The sequence below is a fragment of the Mustela putorius genome, unplaced genomic scaffold (genome assembly GCF_011764305.1).
Source record: "Mustela putorius furo isolate JIRA1106 unplaced genomic scaffold, ASM1176430v1.1 tig00003869_pilon_pilon_pilon, whole genome shotgun sequence".
Classification (NCBI taxonomy): domain Eukaryota; kingdom Metazoa; phylum Chordata; class Mammalia; order Carnivora; family Mustelidae; genus Mustela; species Mustela putorius.
In genome coordinates, this window is record NW_025422021.1 from 30,472,914 (window position 1) to 30,493,898 (window position 20,985).

At 57.4% G+C, this 20,985-nt stretch overlaps 1 protein-coding gene across 3 annotated transcripts; it reads right to left on the minus strand.

Moving 5' to 3' along the window:
• Positions 1-1,305: 1,305 nt before the first annotated feature.
• On the minus strand, positions 1,306-20,455 carry GAL3ST2 (galactose-3-O-sulfotransferase 2). 3 transcript variants are annotated; one of them, XM_004743813.3, is made up of 4 exons: positions 20,242-20,455; positions 6,703-6,786; positions 5,287-5,551; positions 1,306-4,686 (listed from the first exon to the last, which is right to left on the minus strand). In XM_004743813.3, the coding sequence occupies exons 1-4, from the start codon at positions 20,268-20,270 to the stop codon at positions 3,868-3,870; spliced, it is 1,197 nt and encodes a 398-aa protein (XP_004743870.1). In that variant the 5' UTR covers positions 20,271-20,455; the 3' UTR covers positions 1,306-3,867. The 3 variants fall into 3 exon arrangements, with proteins under 3 accessions (XP_004743870.1, XP_044922567.1, XP_044922566.1); XM_045066632.1 differs by lacking the exon at positions 20,242-20,455 and adding an exon at positions 19,537-19,943; XM_045066631.1 differs by lacking the exon at positions 20,242-20,455 and adding an exon at positions 8,488-11,121.
• Positions 20,456-20,985: the final 530 nt, after the last annotated feature.

Sequence of the window (20,985 nt, forward strand, 5' to 3'; positions counted from 1 at the left end):
CTCTGCCCAAGGAGGAGCACTAGTCCTTCCTCAAGGGGCAGGCATGACCTTGTGCCCACCTCTGCATATAGTGACAAGGCTCCTCTTTCTGAAGATTCATCCTAACCCTAAACACAAGGACTCCATCCTCCCTTGCTCAGGGAGTCACGGCTCTGGAACGTATTCCCTGGGATCTCCTTATTTGGAGCAAATAAAGTTTCCTTTGTGCGACAGCTTACCTGGTGCAGTTTCCACGTGTGACTCACTGAGGAGAGAACTCAGGTCCACTCAGTTACGAGAGGACTTCAAAGGGAAAACAGGGCTCTGGGAAAATGAAGATATCCTATGCTGTCCATGGGGAGATGACAAACTTGACAGGTCTTCAGGTCCCCGGGGGAGCTGGGGAGGGGACAGAGGGAAGCCCAGGGCTCTCTGCCACAGAAGGAAAAGGGGAGACTGGGGGAAGGGGTCAGCACTGATGTGGGAAACAAGGGTAAAAGACAAATTAAATTTCCTCATACCTACAGCCCACTGACAAGTCCTTGAAACGGGCAGAGTGACCTTCCCCGGGGAGCTCGGCTGCCTCCCTGTGGACACCTTCCTAAGGGCACAGGCAATCTTAGCCTGACCCCAGGACCCTGTGAGTCTACTTTAACTATAGAAATTCCTTTGGAAACTTCCTTTATCACTACCCCCCAAGATACATGTTGGCCATCACCCCCAGGCATACGACCCACCTATTACATCTGGAGGGTCTTATGACTGAGTTTTTACTAAACAGTAATAAATGACCTTTCCCAGCAATAGTTATCCCTCGGGATCCTGGAAACCTCGTTGCCAAAATACCTGGGAGGCTTATTACGCTCTCCCTAATCCCCTACCAACTTTACAGTATATAATGGGCCCCTCCTCAGAACCCCAGAGCAACTCTTCCCAACCATGGATCCCATCCCCGTGCTTTAATAAAACCACCTTTTGGCACCAAAGACATCTCAAGGATTCTTTCTTAGCTGTTCACTCCAGACCCCAATGCTTCCACATCAAGTACCATCTCCCCATCTCTCAGGGCCTCTCTGAATCCACCCCCCTTCCCCTGTCCCCCACGTCTGGGCCTGGTGCTGGGTCCCCTGCTGAGCCCCCATGACCCCACACAACCTATGTGAAGCCCCCGTGTCCAGCTGGGCTGTCGAAGCAGGGTGCCCACTGGGGCCCTGGAAGGAGGCAGCCCAAACACAGGCTTCATTCCCTCTACTTGGGGATTTGAGGTTTGGGTGTGTTTGCTTGTTTTTTCATTTTAACAACACCAAAGAATGCTTAATAAATAACTTATCATTTGAAAAGCTTTTATTCATAGAGGCTTTCAACAATATGGTGAAAAAAAATTTAAGTAAGCTATTAGTAATCTTCCCTGTCTACTGATGTCAGAGCTAGCTGTGTTTCATATATTACAATCACCTTTCCTCTATAAACAGGATAAGAGATCCGTGGGGTTTGTTTTCTGTTGGGAGTATAGCTGACACACGACATTCTGTGAGTTTCAGGTCAGAACACAGCGATCTGACAAGTAGGTGTGTGACAAAAAGCCTCACCTCGGCCAGCGGTCACCATCGTCCGCACACCAGACCACTGCACAGTGACAGACCGCATCCTCTCCCCTGTCCACGTCCTTATTTCTGCCTTCCTAAACTGAAAGTTTGTATCTCTAACCCTACTCCCCCATCCTCCCCACCCTCTTAATGTTCTAATGAGACACCAACCTTTTTAAATATAGAGATTTCACTTAAAAATCTGTATTTCTAGCTTCTCTTGAAAAATCAGAAGGAAGGTCTGGCTCCTGGGCATCCTCGGTCCTCTGGGGCCATCACACACCCTCCTGGGCTGCCTGCCCCCACCCCTCCCCACTCCAGCATCACCAAGGCTCCAAAATCCCCACACCTTAGAGGAGTTTCTGCAGACCCTGTGCTCCCAACTCTATCATTTTAGCAGCTGCAAACAACTTAATTTGAAACTTCCCTTCTGAAGGGAGCTCCCTTGCTGGCTGTTTTCCAAGCTGTCTCTTCCAATCTGCATATACTTCACTTTGAATAAATAACCCTGAAATTCCTTCCAAAGAGACAGAACTGATTTATGTTTCCTCCAGCCATGAAGGCAAAAGCAAACACCCTTGGATTTCTACTGGAACTTCGTGGTCCCGATCCGCGTGCCGCTGAGAACAGACCCCCTTCTGGGGCGGCAGGGACAGAAGCGGCCACCTGTCTCCCTTACCCCACGCTGGCAGGCTGGCCGGGCTGACCCATGCAGGGGGCTCTGTGGCTCGGGGGGGGCCCGCCTGATGCTCAGGGCACCACATTTGCCTGGATACTTCCTTCCAACCAGGGCCATATTTTCATTTCTTTCTTTGGCTGTAGCTTCTTACTGATAACTCTGACCCTCCTTCAGGCTCTCCATTATCCGCCTAATGGCTCTTCTGCATCTGATTGCTTTCTTCTCTGTCCCTCAGGACAGGCCTCCACGATCTCCTCTGGGTGGAGGACGACAATCCTCGGGGTGGTGTCCCCGCCACCCCTGATTCCGCCCTGCCCATTCTGTTCTTTTCTGTCTCGGTGTAGTGCTTTGAAAGTCACGTTTTCAGTTTCCAATATCCTCTTTTCCTTTCAAAATCTCGACAATATGTCTTCTAATCTCACTGAAGATTCATTCTTCTTAAAATTTCCCTCCATGAAACTGGTGTCCCAGGGAGCTGTCTCTTCTGATTGCTGGCAGGTTCCTTGACAGGTAGATCCCTGAGAAGGGTGGCCATGCCCATACATGGAGCCCCTCCTCAGGTGCCCCAGCCAAGCTCCTGGGGTCATCAGGCCCAAGAACCTTATGAGGAAGGAGGATGGACCCGGTGCCAGGCAGATGGGCCAGCTGAGCATTTAGGCTTCACATGTAAGAGCAGCTCTGTTCCGTGAGTGCCCCAGGCCCCCCACTTTCCTCAGGACACGGAGTCTACAGCACTGGTGTGCACCCCACTCTAACCTCCGGGCCCCCAGGCACCCGGATTACATCCTTCGAGACAGGGGGCCCTCCGTCCCTCCCAACAATTGACAAACGGATGCCTGGATACTGCCCTCCGAGGAGGCTCTCCAAATGCCGTCAGCCATGTGACCACCCTCCTCTGGGACTGCATCCAGGGTGCCCTCCAGGACAACAGAGTGTGCTATAAGCCGCAGGAGCTCCTCCAGCAGGTCAGACAACCCACATTCCAAGGGGGCCATCCGGACAGGGGGCTGGGGCCCTAATCCTCACCTTGAGCTTTGGCTAAACAATTTGTCTCATAAGCAGTTTCAACTTTTCTCAACCTAAAGCCATTCTTTACTTGCAAAGATGCCTCATCCATCCACAGATGGGAAGCTGGACATTTCAGATCCTTGCTGCCTTGTGCCAGCTTCCCAGAGCTCCCCATGGGCATCACACAACCCTCTCTGTGACCAGCCCCATGTCCCACCGCCAGCAGATTTGGGGAGCCGCCAGGGCTCCTTCAGAGACTCCCAGACCCGCTGCCCAAGCTTTTCCTGACCCCCTGCGCTCGAGTTCCTGTGATGGTCGATGTGCCCACATGTGTCCTTTCGAGGGGCAGTTTGTCAACTTGTAATTTAGTGTCACTCACTTTTCTATCTTGTAAGGTTTTTCTACTTATTAACCAGGTTCAAACCCTCAAATCCCAAAGTGGGACCCTCACTGCAGTGGCGCCTCCAAGAGGATGGATCCGGAGTGGGTGCCTTTAGTGCGGTCTTCACACGACGCACAGCTGCCCCAAGAGACCCCCTCCTCACCAGTCGGTACCCTGGTCTCCCAGGGATGACAGAAGGGCTGGGACTCGTGCCCTGTCCCTGGCGCTGCCCCCTACTCCAGGAAGGCGAGGCGTTTGGGTTGCTTTTCCGGGAACTGCAGGGCGTACAAGCGGGCCATATACTGAAGCTCGGGAGTGACCATCCTCTCACACATCCGCTGTGTCTGTTCATCCAGGCCCTGCCTGAGGTTGTAGCCCAGGATGTCGGCCTGGCCCGACTGGAAGGGGCGCAGCTGGGGGTCGGCGATCTGCGACTGGTTCTTGGCGGTGCCATCCTGCAGACACCGCTCCCTGAGCTCCCGCCGCCGCGCCCGCAGCCGCGCCACTTCGGCGCGCAGCAGCCGCGGGCCCAGCTCGGCGTGTGCGCGAACCCAGAAGCTGCGGTTGAAGTGCTGGTAGAGCTGCCAGTCCAGGGCGCACCAGCGCTGCGCGCGCTCCCTGCCTACGGCCGTCAGGGGGGCCACGCTGCGCACGCTCCGCGAGTTGAGCGGGAAGGTCACCACGTCGTCCAGCCGCCAGCGCAGCGCGCGCCGCAGCAGCACCATAGACTCGTCGAAGTGCTCGGCGATGAGCACCAGCTGGAATTGCCGTTCCACGTCGGCCAGGCGCGCGCGCACGTAGCCCTCGTCGTTGGCACGCGCATTGTTGTCAAAGCCCAGGTCGAACCACATGTTATTCCTGGCAAAGGCGTTGGGCAGGCCCACACTCTGGTTGTAGTAGGTCCACGGGGAGGCCAGGAAGGCATCCAGGCTCTCCGCATTCCTGAACGCAGGAACGGAGTCTTTGTAGTACGTGAAGGCGGACTCCAGCTGGAAGACGGGGTTTCTGATGATGGAAAAGTAGAAAGTGTCGTTGGGCATGACTTTCTGCACCTGTGTGGAGACCCGGCAGGAAGGGCTGGTGACTCTCAGGCTCCCTGCAGCAACCCAGCACGCAGACGTCCCCTCCCACAGCACAGGAAGGATCCTGAAGCATCTGAAGTGGGCCCCACCCTTCCCCAGCACCCCCAGCCCCTGCTCCCCCTGCACCTTTGGAAGGCCAGTCAGGGTGAACCCCCATCAAGGAAGTGACCTCTACACTGAGATACAAATAACCCAGAGGAGGAGATGTGAAGAGTGTCCCCTCAAAAATGGACCCTGGGCAAAGGTCCTGAGTAGGAAGAAGTAGAGGGGTTTGGGAAGCAAAAGCAGGAGTCCAGAGAGGTAGGTGGAGAGGGCGGCAGGCCGTGAGGGCATCTGATTCCAAGAACAATGACAGCCAACTGTCTGCGGGAGAGAGGAGCAGGGTGCGAGCCAGCCACCCCAGCCCCCAGGTGAGGCTCTGGCAAGGTCTGCAGGTACACACATCCACAGCCTTCGTCCCTTTGGTGTCTCGGGCACAACCACCCCCGTGGCGTTGTGTCGAAGGCACAACCCTATGGGGAGCCTGGGACCGGTCCTTCCACTTCCACCCCTCCTGCCCATGCCCCACACCTCAGGCAGGTTGAACCTCAGGTGGTTGCCCATGATGTTGAAACGCTGCTGCGGGCCTTGGGGCTCTGAGCCCTCCACGTAGCGTGCCAGGAAGAGCCAGGGGTAGCCCAGGTGGAAGCTGGAGCCTGCGGGCAGGGCCACGGACAAGTTGTGCGTCTCAGCGAAGCGGAAGAGGATGTTGAGCACAGTGCTGCTGGCCGTCTTGTGCGTCTTGAGGAACATGACATTGACAATGGGCGGCCCCTCGGCCTGGCTCCGGAGCAGGCTGGGAGGAGAGCATGGCCACTGTCAACCAGGGAGGGTCCGTGGACCCCCCCACCCAGCGCAACCCCCAAACCATCTTCTGTCACCAACCCCTCCCCAGTCCAAGATCCCCCACCCCACACTTGCCCTGCCAATGATACCCAGACCCTGCACCTCCAACTGTGCTTCCTTCCACTCACCAAGAGACCCCCAACCGTGCAACCCTGGAGGACCCACCAGCACAGACCTGACTGCTCCCTAAGTGACCACATCCTCTGTCCCCCCACATACCATAGGTTGGGCCCCTGGGGCCCTGGCGCCCCCTCTCTGGCCCCCAAGTTCCTGTCTGGCCCCCAGGGCATCCAGCATGGTGCTGGCCCCGTGGCCTGGACCCCACACCCAGAGTTTCTTGGCTGACATGTCACACAGGGACCGGCCAGGCTGACTGCAGGGCTGAAGGGGATATCGGTACCCACTCTCATTGTCCCGTGATGGCACCCAGCCCGCTGTGCCTCCAGCCTGCAGCGACAGGCACCCCTCCTGCCCCAGTAAGAATAACCCTTGATAGTGGGGGACAGGATACACAGGCATGTGCCAGCCCTGGGGACAATGGGAGGACCACGGGAGAGACCGAAGGAGCTTTGGTGCCCCCTGGGGAGATCCAACCAGAGAGGTGGGGAGGTGGGGAGAGGAGGCCTGGAGCCACACCTCTCAGCGGCCAGGCCGAAACAGAGGGCCTGTGTGAACATCCGTGCAGACCCTGGGCCTCACAGGATGAACCCCAAGCAGGCAGGAGAGCAGGGGATCTGACCTTCCCTGGCCCACCCTGGACCCTAGCCCTGCCTCCTAGTACCTTGTCACTCTCTGCACACAGCAGCTCCACCCAAGATACGCCCAGCCCTGGCTCACTCCCGCCCTCCCTGAGCCTTGCCCAGAGGTGCCTTGCCCAGAGGCCTGGGCAGCTTGCTGCCCTCAGGAGACCCTGGAGGGCTCCAAAAGGCTATGGATCCCTAAAGGGAAGGGCCCATCCCTCCTCTCATAGACAGGAGAAAGCTGAGTCCCCTGGGGAGGCATGAACTGCATGATCACTAGCCAATGCAGAGTGTGACGCGGAGGTGGGCAGGCTGGGGTCACAGGCCCTGCCCCAGGGGCGGGCACCTGTGCAGAACTCACGGTATGAATAGCCCCACGTCCATGTGCAGGATGCCAGCCAGCAGGAGCATGGTCAGGGCCAGGAGGAGGACAGCCTGGAAACACCTGTGGGGCAAAGAAACCCCTTCAGACCTCCCTTCAGGAGCAGGGAGGGGCCGGCACAATCTCTGCCCCACCATCCACACCATCACTGTGTATCCATTCCTATGGAGAATGTACCCGCACCCATCCCTGGGGGGCCCTGGGGTGGGGGACCTGAGACCCAGGAAGGGCCTGAATCATCAGACTCTACACCCTCCCAGGCCCCCAGTTGCATCGGCAGCAGCTCCACAGTGGCTCCAAAGCCAGGAGAAGCTGGGGGGGCAGAGGATGGGGAGGGGCCAGCTGATGGGCCCTGAGCAGGGTCCCCTGGGAGACTGTGGCCTGACAGAGACTCATGAACTCCGCACCCCCCGGGACACATCAGGGGAGGGCCTGAGAGGTGGGACATCCTATAATTCTACCCCTGGGGGAAGGGAGGGGCCCCATGAGAGAAAGAGAGGCCCTTTGGAGGGTCTGCCTGCATACCAGGCGCTCAGTAGGTTGGGCTGGAGGCATGGGTCCCTCCCAGTCCCCTTCACCCAGGGGAGATGCTGCAACCAGATCAGGGAAGAGACAGGACTGGGGCAAGGGGAGACCCATAGAGTCAGGTGGGACACCCCCTTGTCCTGCCACCCCTGGGACAAAGGAGCTGCAGCAGCACCCTCCCACCCCACCCCATCCCGCCCCACCCACCCCACCCACCCCACCCCTGCTAAGTGTTCCGGCTAGGGCAGGGCACCGAGGTAGCACTGGACTTCAAGCGAGCTGCCATAAGGGATCCCCCTGCTCCTCCCCACCCCAAGGCCACCTGGGTACACAGGGGGCGGGGCCTGGGAGGGATAGGAAGCAGCAGCTGTTCTCCTCTATGAATATTACTGGTGTATAGGCCACCCGAAATTCACACCCCCAGCCTGAGCGAGTCCCAGCTCCCCACTGGGGTGTCCAAAGGCATCAGAGTCACCAGGGTCCAGACTGCAGCTCCTGATATGCCTGCCACACCCCTTCCCCTTGGTGGTCAGCAGTTCCCTCCACCTGCGCTGGCTTTGTGGCCCCATGAAGTGCCTGTCTGTCCCACCTTCAGCCTTGAGCCACAGCCGCTCACCTCCTGCACGGCTCCCGAGCCCATGGCAGCCTGCTGCCCCAAGTCCATGTGTCCCTGCCCTCCCATGGGCAGTCCACTCTCCTTTAGCAGCCCAAACAACCCTTGCATCCAAAAGCCCAGTGTGCTCAAACCCACACCCTTAGTTTAAAAAGCTGACTCTCAGGGATGCCTGGGTGGCTCAGTCATTAAGCATCTGCCTTCGTGATCCTAGGGTCCTGGGATTGAGCCCCACATCGGGCTCCCTGCTCGGCAGGAAGCATGTTTTCCCTCTCCCTGCTTGTGTTCCTGCTCTTACTATCTCTCTCTGTCTATCAAATAAATAAAATCTTTAAAATAATAATAAAAATTAAATAATCTTTAAAAATCTTGAAATAAATCAAATAAATAAAAATAACTCTCTAGGCCAACTCTCCAGTTTGCTCCTCTCTCCAGCCACCCCCTTCCTATAGTCCTCACACATCTGGCCTCAGGGCCTTTGTGCATACTGAGGATTTAGCTGCTGCATGCCTCACCCCCAGCTCCACTGGTCTCTACTCCATCCTCACCTTCCCCAATGACCTCCCCAACCCTCCTGCAGGAGCTGTCACCACCCTCGCTGTTTCTCCCCCCAGCCTCACTGCTACCTGGAGGGGTCATGTATGCTCTGTCTGAGTATAGTCTGTAGTGCCCATGAATGAGTAAGCCCCCTTGGTCCCTGGAAGAGAAATAGCATATATAAGTCACATTTGCTGAGTGAATAAATGAAGCCAAGCACACATTCTCTCCTCCTGCTGCAGACTTAGCAATTTGGGACAAGTTTGGAAGGTGTGGGAGCAAATCTTTTAGAACAAAATGTCCTGAGACCCATAAGTGGATCTACCAGTCAGTGGCTGGAAAAGGAGTCAGACCTCAAGGAATTGCTGTGGCACACATTTTCATGTCGGCATAAAAGTGCCACATCACTTAGCTCCTTGGTCCCAAGAATCAGAAAACAGTGGTGGATTTTCCTCATCAATCTAGAATTCTGGAGAGGGGAGGCTGCTGGTTCTGGCAGACTCAGCCCCACCACACTGAGGATGTTGACATGTCTCTTTTTCCAGGTTTGATGCCTCATGGTCACAAGATGGCTGCCAAGCTCCAGACATCACCTCAACAAGAAGGGAAATGGAAGAAGGGACAGGGCCAGCCATGATAAAGAGCCAAAAAGCCATCTAGAAGCTCCTAGAGAGCCTCCACTTCCATCTCGTTGGCCAAAATTCGTTCACATGGTCACCTCCAGCTGCAAGGGGGAGCTCAGAAAGCATTTGCCAAGTGTTTACAACTGTGTGGCGGGGGGGCCAGGGAGAAGGTGGTGTCTATATAGCTCCATTTCTATAAATCTATGGGAATTCTGGGGGTGGGGGGGCAGCCAGTGCCCAAGCTGGGCCTGCTCACAGAGGCAAACATGTCTATGAAAGAAATACAAGTGGCTGTCCCAGATGTGGCCTGGCTGGTGGCCTGCAACCCACGTGGCCAGGCCAGCAGCTGGGGCCCCTCGCAGCCCAGGGCTTCCCAGGAGTCAGGCCTCTGTTTGTCCCAACACTGGGATGGCTGGCACCTTCCAGATACCAGGCTCTTCAGACAGGATTCATGAGCCCGACGGCACTGGGCATGGCTGCAGCTCACCGCAGGCACACAGCAGCCCAATGGGAAAACCCCATCTTCGGGGCCTTGGGCAGTCCACGTCTCTGCGGGCGGTCCGCGTCTCCCATTATTTTCCCAGCATGTGATAGATAAGTGTCCATTATGTTGCTGCCTGTAACTGATTCCAGCCCTTCAGCGCTGAAAACGTCCATTTGCATCGAGGTGTCTTCAGCCGTGATTTCCAGCAAGCCGACCTGCAGCAAGGCTGCTCGAGAGAACCACGTGGACCTCCTCACTCCACAGCAGACAGCATTGCCCCACCCAGCTCACCAGAGCCTTGCCCTCGTGCAGACGTGAGCTCAGCTGGGGAGAGGCAGGGGTCTCTTCTGCCGGGGTCAGAATGCCACCTGGAGGGACTGCAGCCTCTTCAGAGCCCATGACCCCTGCCACGCCCTGCATGTGGCCTGGCCGTCTGACAAGTGACCTATATGGTTTAGTAGACTGTTGACTAGATTCCTTCTGCATCCTGAATTCTTGGAGAGATGAAGCACCTACAAAGACCCGACTTCACCGGTGATGACACAGGGCTTGGATTCTGAGCTCTGAGAGGGATGACCCGGTTGAAGCCACCCAGCCCGACCGCTGCCTCCCGGACAGGTGGCTGCCAGGTCCCTGTCTGCAGACACACCCAGGAAGGTTCCACAGCTGTCCTTCCCAGTTGGTTCCAAGTTTTCACAGCCTTCTCCAGAACACTGTCTCCTCCCACCTGCTTCCCAAGGACACACATACCACGGAGTAGACTCCTAGCCTCTCCTTGGATGGGATCTGCGGTCAGAGGGTGAGTTCCAGGCTTCCCTGTGCTTGAAGAGGGAAAAGGACAGAGGGGCCTCTCCAGGAGCCTAGTCCGGGGCCTGAGTCTCCCCAGTAGGCTGTGCCTGGCTAGGGCAGACTGTCTCATGGGCTCCAGCCACACAGAGGACCAACTGGTACTAAGGCCTCTGAGCAGAGGAAGTGGGGGTGAGGGGGCTCTGCCATGTACACTTGGCCTTTAGGAGGTCAAGTTGCAGGTCATGAAAGGATTGGATCCCACACCTGGACTCCAGAGCTTAGCATCTGGACAGGACACAGGGAGGAGTTTCCTGCTTGGATATGGGTTTTTACAGAGAGCTTTACAGGGTGCATAAGAGTGTGACAACCAGATGGGGAAAGCATTCCAACCAAGGGGGAGTAGGACTGAGAAGCTGGCCTAGAAGAACCGGATAAGAGCTGGGCACCTCCATCAGGGCAACAGTGGAACAGCAGGGAGACCAGACTTGGGCCTAGTAGGACACCCCTCAGCCTTCCCATGACATGAAGGTGGACTGGTATGGGCTGACTGCTCAGTGGCGAAAGGTGTGTCCACGTGCCAACCAGGGAAGTGGAGAGGAGGGGATGGCTGGCCCGGTCACCGCCCTTGGGCCCTGAGTCTGAAGCAAGGAGTGCTCACCCCTACACAGCTGTGGCCAGCACCCCTCCATCCTGGGGGAAAGGAGATGACCGATTTCTGCAGAAAACTCTCAAAGTTTAGGGGCACCTGCGTGGCCCAGTCAGTTAAGCATCTGATTCGGCTCAGGTCATGGTCACTGGTCCTGGGATAGAGCCCCCACATTGGGCTCCCTGCTTGGTTGGGAGTCTCTGGCCCTCCTCTGTGCTCTCTCAAATAAACACAATCTTTTAGAAAAAAAAAGGGGGGGCTCTTTAAGTTTAATAATAAAAAAGTGGAGTGTCTGGCTGGCTCAGTTGGTAGAGCATGTGACTCTTACTCTTGAGGTTGTGAGTTCAAGCCCCACATTGGGTGTGAAACCTACTTTAAAAAATAAAATAAAATAAAATACAAAACACTCTGGGAGGTTAACATAATTCCCAAAGGAGACTCCTTAACTAGAAAGTCAGTTTTAAAGTTCAAATGGAAGGAAATCATATGGTAACAGCTAGGGAAATTCTAAGCAATAATGAGCAGGAGTGCCCAGTCTATACCACAAGGCCCAGAAAATCAGTCTCTGGAGCTCTTGTGCAGGATGGAAGGAGCCAGGGGGGTGTGGGGAGTGAGGTGGCTTTCTGGGCACGGAGCAGAGGGAGGCACGGCAGATGGCATGAGCTCAGCTGGCCAACTCCAGAAAAGGATTATGTTGGATTTCCACCTCATCCCATCAATCAGAATCCATGCCACACAGGCCACGTGCCTGGCCTGAGGCCCCCACCAGGTAGCAGCAAGGAGGCCTGTGGCCCAGAGTTGTGTCCCCCCACGGCTCCCACTGTCCCCGCCTGGGCAGCTTTCACTGCGGCCCAGCTGGAGACGGAAGGAGACACGCACCAGCATCCTTCCACGTGGAACAGCGCCAGGACTCCAGGTGGAGGACATGGCCATGGTCCACAGCCATGACACGTCCCAGGGAGAGGGGCAGGTCGGGTCAGAGCAGAGCCTTGGTGGAGAGGGTGGAAATCAGGGCACCCCAGAAGCCCAGGAAGGGAGATGGGGGGGTGCTGGTGACGAGGAGACGGGGACTTTGCTACAATGTTGCCATCTCACAGGAAGCACTGTGCCCTCCTCAGTCGATGGCTGACCTGGGAGCTCTGCACCCGGCCTGGCTGTCTCCACGTCTCCATAGGCTCCCGAAGCACATATCCTGGCTTGCTGGCTCTTGTAGCCGCTGGAAAAGAGAGATTTCTCCAGCTTCCGTTTCTGGGCACTTGCCACTAGAGGAGAAAACCACCTGTTTCACAGTATGGCATCACTTCTGGTCACGCCACCTATTTACCATGCATCACGGTCTTGTCCCAGAGTTCTGGTGGCCCTGACTTGGCATCCCTGCCATCTGGGCTTGTCTTGGGCTCCTCCCGGCCCAGGCCTGGAGCCAGCTGCATCTCTAAGGAGCCTGGTGTCCTACTGGCAGGAATGGTCTTCAGGGACCATCCTCTGGGGGCGGCTCAGAGAAGGTGGTAGTTTCAAGGCCCTGTCGGGCGATGGAGACAGAATCCCTCATGAGCTCACACGGGCGTGTCCAGCTCCAATTTCAGCTAAACCCCAAGCCCACAGCTCTTTGAAGGAAACTTCTTACAGCGTCTCGTCCCCTTTCCCGCACAGCAAGTGTGGTCTCCAAGTCACAGGAGATGGCAGAACTGAGGTCTCCCATCCTTACTCATCTCTCCACCCACAGTGCTCACATGAAACCAAAGCAAGGCCGCGTCTAGGCATCTTCTGTCCCTTGTCCACAAAGGCAGAAGGAGAGCCCACCGCCAGACGGGAGCGGGACCCCAGTTGGACGTGTGTGATTCTCAGGGGGCCCGGGCACCTACAGCCAGTGAGAAGGAAAAAGCTTTCCCGAACCCCACAGGGCTGTCCTTCAGAAGGCCACACCCTGGTCACAGGGTCACACGGTCACGGGCTCTTGCACTAGTCCAGCTGTTTCTGCCGAGCCCTTCCCCTCTCCCTGCCCCATGAACCTAAGTGCCAAGGAGGCCACAGAGGTTCACAGCCCGGACAGGACCATTCCAGCGCCAGCTGGTATGCAGCTCCGCCAGCTCCCTCGGACACCGTACTGTCCCGCCTCGGACAACTCCCTCTACCAACACCACGTGTCTCCTGGCCCCTGAAGCACGGACTAGGAAAACTCTGGCACACGCTGCCCATCTGTTACAAGTTTTTGCACTGACATTCACAACCGCCCCTCTGGTCTTGAGGCAACAGGAATTTGTCTCTGTTCTTCCAGCTGTACGATGAGAACAAACGGTCCTCAGAGAAATCCATTGGTTTCTAAAGAGAGGCTCCTGTTTTGCCAAAAGGCCCTCTGGTCCAACACCCACGGGGTCCGCAGGGTCCTCGGTTTTGGAGCCACCGGGGGCCAGGTGGCCAGGCGTCCAGGCCGCAGCCGGGCCCGCAGGTGGTCAGTATGTTCTGCCAAGCAGCTCGACAGGGACCAAGCCCCTCCGTGGCCTGTATGTGCCCTGCACACAGAGTGTCCCACAGATGCGCGGTCAGCATGAGACCCCACTGCACGGGCAGTTTTAAATGGGGACATTGTCTGGTATGTGAATTGCGTCAATAAAACTGTCTAAAACGATAAAAAATAAATTTAAAAATATTCTTAAAGAGCTCAGCTGCCAAAAAAACTGAAAGCTAACAATTGTGGGAATAAATAAATACAGCTGGAAATGATTACCACGCGACATTGCTTCCAATGTCTGCCAAGCTGCCTTTCCTTTGGCAGTCGGCCTGCATGCTCAGTGAACACCTTCCAAAGGGTCTCAGACCTCCTACATCTGCAATCACCGGGGAGAGGGCTCCAGGCCCCACGTCCAGGCCGTGCGCCTGCCGCCCGCCTCAGGAATGTTTACGAGGCTGCTTCCCAGCTCTCCGTCAGGCCTTGCCGGAGAGGCCACGGCGTCCTAGCCCATGAAAACAGAACCCCTGCCGCAGAGGCCTGAGAGCCAAGGCTGTCCACCAGATGCGGCCCTGGTCTGGTTCCGGTGGGGCGCAGGGAGAGCTCAAGTCCCCCAGGCCCCTGAGCCCCAGATGAGTAGCTGATGGCCGGGGTCAGGAAGCCCCTGAGCCCCAGGTGAGCACTCCAGGTGGGTCTGCCCTCAGGTCACTCGGGAGAGTTCTCCCGTGTCTGGGTAAGAACTAGTCAAAAAGCTAAAGTCACGGGTCACAAACAGGGTTAAGACATCCCCACTCCAGCTCCAGGAACTTCTGGTTTCACTGAGGTTGTTTACTATGTGGGAGACTCACAAGGGTTTTATGGAAATGGGATTTTTATACCCAGGATCTCTCTCTCACACACGTCAATCTATCTGACCAGCTCCTGAAAGACAGACAGACATCCGCTTCAGGGGGACTGTAGACAGACACAGAACCCAATATCTGCCGGTCATTCAGTGGCCAACCAGTTTTAGACAAAATCTAGGAAAACAATACTGAGCCTTATCTCAGAGCTGACAAGTCAGCCCCACAAAATCCACAATCACCTGCCTAGCCACCCTGTCTCCCTTCCCTCTTGGTGGCCCCACAGCCTGAGGAAAGCAGAGTGGACTGTCCCCTCTGCACCCCCACACACAATGGTTGTTACAAAGCCCTCTTTCCACTGGCCCTCCAGACACAAGCATGGGCTTTCTTAGAACACATTCTCCCTCAGCGCACCAGGGCCCTAACCCAGAGCTCGTATGTGGGGTCCAGAGTTGTCAGATAAAGCCCCCCCCACTCCACCGTTCATTCTTCATATGGTCCTCGTCGAGCCCCAATGCACTGCAGAGCACAAGAACAAGCCAAGGGGAGCAGGTGCAGTGGGAGTCTGGAATTAGTGGGGACCGAGGACAGGACTGACCGTTCCTCAGGGCTCCCTCCCCATGACCAAACACTTGGCCTAAAATGCTGTCCCATCAGGAGACCAGGCCCCACAGGCCCCCTCCCCAGCTCAGCAGCCTGAGAACCATCAGTGAGGAGCTGGCCTCAGTGCCCCCCCCAACGGATTAGTGTGAGGCCATCACCAAGGTGCCCAAGGTCTCCCCCGGACTGGGGACAACTCCCAGGGCTGAAGACTTTGTCAGTGCCAGGTGGATGGAGGCCACAGGCCAGGGAGTCGGGAGCATGGAGCCATCCATACGAAAGCCACATCAGCAAGGAACAGGGATGGGGTGTCAGACAACCAAATGCAACATCTCGCAAAGAACAGGGGAATATGGGCCACCCTCCACCCAGGGGCTCCTTCTAGAGAAAGAAAAGAAGGCCACCTCATTACTGTCTGCTGGACGTGAAGAGCAGAGACACAGCCACAGATGCCTGTCCCTCCACCCGCCTCCCGCAGCCTCCCTCCCTCCCGGACTGTTGAAGCCCATGGCCCCACACCTGAGTCAGGAGTGATGGCCGTGCTTTGACCAACAGAACATACCAATGTGATGCTGGGAGGTTCCTGGGAGACCCATAAAAATCTTGCAGCTTCTGCTCCCCGAAAAAACCCCCAGAGACGGGCCCCCAAGGGGGCTGCAGTACTTCCAGAAGAGAAAGGCCACCTGGAGCTTTGAGGTGGCCCAGCCAGCGAGCGAGGCCATCCAGGGCCTTCCAACCCCACAACCACCAGCTGAACACAGCCCCTAGGGATACGGCAGGCAGGACCCCGAGAAAGAGCATGGCATCACTTCCAGTGGCTGGGTCTTGCATCTCTCCGGACTTCTCCCAAACACCCCTGCATCGTGCTCAACAGCTCAGGTTGTTGCTGGCCTAGCTGTAAGCAGCACCCATTTTCTGGGCAGTCAGTTCAGTGGGTCACCCCCTCGGGGTGGGGGTATGGAGCTAGCACTGCTAGAGAATAGAGTGGAATAGACATAGAATACAGTGGAAAGGGATGGGGTGGGCAGAATGGGATAGGGTAGGAGGCGCCTGGGTAGCTCAGTTGGCTAAGCATCTGTCTGACTCTTGATTCCAGTTCAGGTCTTGATTTCAGGGTCATGAGTTTAAGCCCCACATTAGGCTTCACACCGGGCATGAAGCCTACTTTAAACAAAAAAGAATAGGATAGAATGGAATGGATAAGATGGGTTAGAATAGATACAGAATAAAATATATGACAGAGTAGAAAAGAATAAACAGAACAGATTAAAATAAACATGGAGTAGACAGACCAGACCAGAAAATGCCCGAGAACAATCAGCTGTGGAAAGGTTGAGGGCTGTGCTGTGACACTTGTCTTCACGCTGACACATAGACTGAATTGTGTCCTGGGCAGCGGTTCTCCCACTGTGAGAACTGTGAGAACACAGTTCACTGTCACTGTGAGAACACTGGCGCTCCGCTATCCCACGGCAGGTGCATCCTGCCTCTGCCCCCATCGTGCTTCATCTGGGGAGCCCCCATCCACTGGGAGGGCTGCCCCAGGCCCAGGAGTCCCGGTCTGTACGGGGAATGTGCCGGCTGTGGTCTCTCCCAGCCTCTCTGGCCCGTCCCCACTTTTCTTGGGAGCCCCACAAGTCCTGATACAGCCTCTTCCCTGCGCCCACCCCAGGTGGCGGGAGATACAATCTGCTCTGAGGGGCGGGCTCAGACCCTCCTTCCCTCCACTCTGGCCAGAGCTGCGGTGGTGGTTCCTGGGTGGGTGAACCTGGCCTGGCCCTGGCCTGGCCCTGGCCCTGGCCCTGCTCGGCTGCCCTGGCTTCCCCCACCCTGCCTGGGGAGGGGAGATGAGCAGCCACCACGCAGAGCCGCACCCCCCCACCCCCCACCCTCCCACCTCCTAGCTTGTCCCAGCCAGCTCTCAATTGTGCAAGGACAAACACTAACGTTTGAAAAACCAGTTGTAATCCGCCTTGGGGCAGAAAGGAAAGGGACCCCTTTCCTTTTGTCCGAGTGTGGACTTTGAAAACTTGTAATTGTGAATTCCCCATCTGTACCCTTGAGATACGTGTACAGTTCTAAAGAGCTGAGTAGATTCTTGCCAGTCTTACAGCCTGGGAAAACGTGCATCCTGCTGGGGGCGGCAGGGGCGGGGGTCAGTGATCGGGCTGTCAGCTGAGCCCCCGTGTGAGGGCATGACTCCCAGGCAATTCCATGCCCAGTCCTGTGGTGAAGGACGCCACACCCCAAGGCCCCAGGCCAGCAACTTGGGCCAACAGCCTGGTCTCTGAGGCCCTTGTCAGCCTGAGCCTCCCACACCAAGCTGAGCAGTTCCATGAGCCCACAGCCCACCAGGCCAGCCAGGAGGACGCCCCCCCACCCCACCGGAGCCAGGCCCTCCTGTCAGAGCCCCCCGACCTGGCCTGCACCTCCCCTCATCATCGACAGCAGCCCACTCAATAAGTCTGCTGAAGCCTGCATGCTTGCTGCCACTGTGGGTGCGGGGTCCACGTAGCCGGCCCCTCCTCTGGCCCCGCACACCCAGGAGACCCACTGCCTTGAGGGACCCTTGGCAGTGCCCACCCCCCACCAGCAGGAGCAAGCCGGTCTCCACCTGACAGGAGCAGGTAGGGGAGGGGCAGGCAGGGTCTCCTGGTCCCACCCCCCCCCGACCCCCCACACCCCCCACACCCGCCCCGAGCACCCAGGGTGCCTGCAGGGGAGAGGTGGCATCAGGTCACTCTGGCAGACCCCATGGACTGTGGCCTTGGCCTCTGCGGCTGGACACCTTACCCCGTGTCCACTAGCGCACTAGCACACCCCACCCTCAGGACCACTGCAGCAGCCACCAGGCTTGAGTCTGGAGGGCCAGCGGTGGTAGCCTCCCCTTACCCGGGCGGACCACTCCAGCAGGTACCGGTGGGCCATAATGCTGGGAACATAGGACACAACTTGCAAAGCACTTCCCATCTGTCCTTCACAGAGGTGTCCATGGCTCTGAGAGGCCAGCAGGCTATGAGCCAAGCCTCTTCTGGGGCCAGGAGTGGGGACGACACTACCTCACGGTCTTCAGCCCTCCATGATCCTCCCTCCCTGCTCCTGCCCAGGAGAGAGGAGCCTCACAGGGTACCAGCCACTGAGATCAGGATGGCCACATCTCCAAGCTGTGGTCAGATGCCAAACACAGTGCCTTCCAGAAGGCGTGGTCTTGACTGCTCCTGAGCAAGGCAGGAGCTCCGCCCTAGGGCATCTTCCAGATGGTTCTTTCCTCTGTCCACCGTACCCAGACCCACACAGTACACCCCGGCCCCCAGCCGGAGCTTCCAGGAGACCTGCACCGATGGCCCAGCCTTCCCAGGGTCCCAGCAGCCGGCTCAGCAGACACCTGTCCACGGACCAGTCAGGGATGCCCACGGATGGGCCAGCACTCTTGCTGTGGTGGGGGTACAAGACAGCTTTCAGGCAAAAGCCAGGCTTTTCCTAGGAGCATGGTGACCTCACCAGATCACGACTGGGGCAGCACCCTGGGGCCTGCCATCAGCCCCAGGCCTGGCTCCCTCTGGCCTCCACGCATGCCCTGTCCAGCCCATTTGCAGCCCCCACAGCCAGGCACCAGCAGACTTTACCCAGGGCTCCCTGCGCATCCCCCCACTACTCTTAGAACTGGCCCCATGGGTCACATGCCTCCCAAGGGGTCACACATGGGGACACACAAGGGTCTCACATGGGGTCACACACGGGGACACACTGGCCCCATGGGCAGGACTCCTCAGGGCTCAGCACTCCAGGGGCTCCCTTGTCCCCAGACGCACAAGTATTCAGGGGGCCCCCACTTGACACATTCAGGGCCAGGACTCAGAACTTTGGGGTTTCCGTTCTGCCATCCAGAGATCCACCACTTAGGGCTGGGGTCTCCAGCAGCAACAGGATTCTGCTGGGGGTGCTACCCACATCTGGGCTTGTCCCAAACCTTGGGGCAGCTGAGGACGGTATGTGCCTTCATACATCATGATCCCGGAACTCGCTGAGAGGGGAGGTCTCGTCTCTGCTTCAGGCAGCTCCTCAGACCACCCAGGGCCACTGGATACCTGCGTGGCCACGTCTCCCAGGGCCATCTGCTCCCTATGCCCGGAGTCAGAGTACCCACCTGGCCAGGTCCGTCTGGGACGGTCCCCCTGTCCTCAGGGCCATGACTCAGCCCACCTGTCAACCAGCCAAGCACACCGGCCTGCATGGGAAGAGCCTCCAAACATTTGCATAATTCAAGGAAAATAAACAAGACGTTCTGGACAGTCTGTGCCTCTCAGGGTGTGGGAATAGTAAGGGAATGTGGCCACAGTGACCCAGGGCGCCCCTTCTTCCTGCGTCTTCAAGCCAAACCAGGGAGCCTGGGACACACGGAGCAGCTGCGGCCCCAACCCTGTGTCAGCACAGTCACCTTCGGTAGGACTAAGACATACCATCCTGCTGCCCCACCAGGCAGCCTGCTTCCTGGGTCTCCCCCTGGGGTTCCCTCCCCTTCCAGAGGGAGGAAACCAGAGGCCTGGGCACCAGTGGGGCCCGGGCTTGGCCTCTAGCTAGCCAAGCGATCCTTCCCAAACCTTCACATCTCCCCCTTACAAGCTTGGTGACCCCATTCACCTCCACGGAAGAGGGACACCTGGACCCTCCCCCCTCGGACAGCTCCTGGCGGACCCCTTATCCTCACCGGTGGGTGGAAGTCATGTCTTCAGAGATGCTGGTCGTGCTCAAGCCCAGGGCCCACAGGGAGGCACCCAGAGGCACTGGCTTCTCCCCAGAGCATGTGGGATGAGATAGAGAAGGAAAATGCAAAGCATTTCCAGGCACACCCACCTCCCCTCCACACCTAAACTGCGTTGAAAAATCCAACTTCTTCTATGTCTACAAGAGAAAACAGCGCTTATGACTCAGAGCCAGCAGGGCCAGGCACCCACACCCTAGAGGAGACTCGCTCTAAGTCCCTGGAGCCCCCAGCGAGGGCCCTAACACACATGCGGGGAACTAGCTAGAAGGGTCAGGGGCTCAGGCAGGGATGCCCCCGAAGCCAGGAAGACCCATGCTGCAAACATAGGGGCCTGACTGTGGCCCGGGGACCAAAGGCCTGGAGGTCCCAGATTCCTAGCCACCGCCTGCCCAGGCCTCAAGCACAGACACAGAACTGTCGTTGGCTGAGCTTGAGCCACGTATCCCCTCAGAGCCCCAGGACCCAGGAGGGGTCACTCACAGTCCGAAATAAAGCCCCAGCTGGTGAGTCTGGGGCATCATAAGAGAAAAAAAGCTCCAAATCTAACAACTTCCTTTTAAAGACAGAGAATAACTTCTGCCAGGTCCTCAGACCACCCAGGAATTCAAGACATGTTCTGTGTCTGTGCTGCCAACACCCCCAGCTTACCTGTGTGTGTCCCTTGGCAGGGGCGGCATGCTGTCTGGGGCCTGCGGTGACAGAAGGGGGCAGCTGGTGGGCTGGCAGATGGAGCCGGCTCTCGGCCCCTGGGCACAGGCACCGGGCAAACCGTGAACTTCCCTCCTGGGGGAGCTGGCCCGTTGCTCAGGTGCAAGCGAGGCCACACCCTCCACCCTGCGGACAGCTTCAGCCTCACTCTCAGGAAGATCCGGACTTTCCTGGGGTGTGGCGGGGGTGGAGAGTCTCCTCTCTAGGCTCGCCCCCCAGGCTGCACCCTGCTCCCCAGTCTCCGTCCACCAAAAGGGGGGTTGGGGGCATGGGCAGCTTCCAGGGCCTCTGGACCCAGAGCTCAGGGCGAGGTGGAAGGTGAAGGCGGAGGTTCAGCCGATCTCTCAGAGGATGAATAAGGGAAACAGGAGATCAAATTCAGACCTGTTCTCCTCTCCTGCTTCACAGCTCGCTTTATGCTAGGGGAAGTCCAACTATTTTGTACGTCTTAGGATGGAAAAGAACTTTAGAACAAGGACACTGCAACGCGAGATAGAAATACGAGTAGAGAGTTACTGCATGAGAGTTCAGTTCAGGAAAGAAGTAAACACAGTCTGAAGATGAAGGACAGACAGGGATAGGGGGAAGCGTCTCTAGCTCTCCCACGAGTGCTACATCCATCAGAGGACAGAAACCCCAGAAGAGCCAAGGAGGCGGGCTCGGTGGACACCCCTCGCCACACCG

Excerpts from the sequence above, each read along its gene's own strand:
- GAL3ST2 (XM_045066631.1), bottom strand. The coding sequence starts at position 8,576 with ATGCTATTTCTCTTCCAGGGACCAAGGGGGCTTACTCATTCATGGGCA. Across the intron at positions 5,552-6,702 it reads GACGTGGGGCTATTCATACC|CCTGCTCCGGAGCCAGGCCG; the intron begins GTGAGTTCTGCA and ends CTCTCCTCCCAG. Across the intron at positions 4,687-5,286 it reads TGAGGTTCAACCTGCCTGAG|GTGCAGAAAGTCATGCCCAA; the intron begins GTGTGGGGCATG and ends GTCTCCACACAG.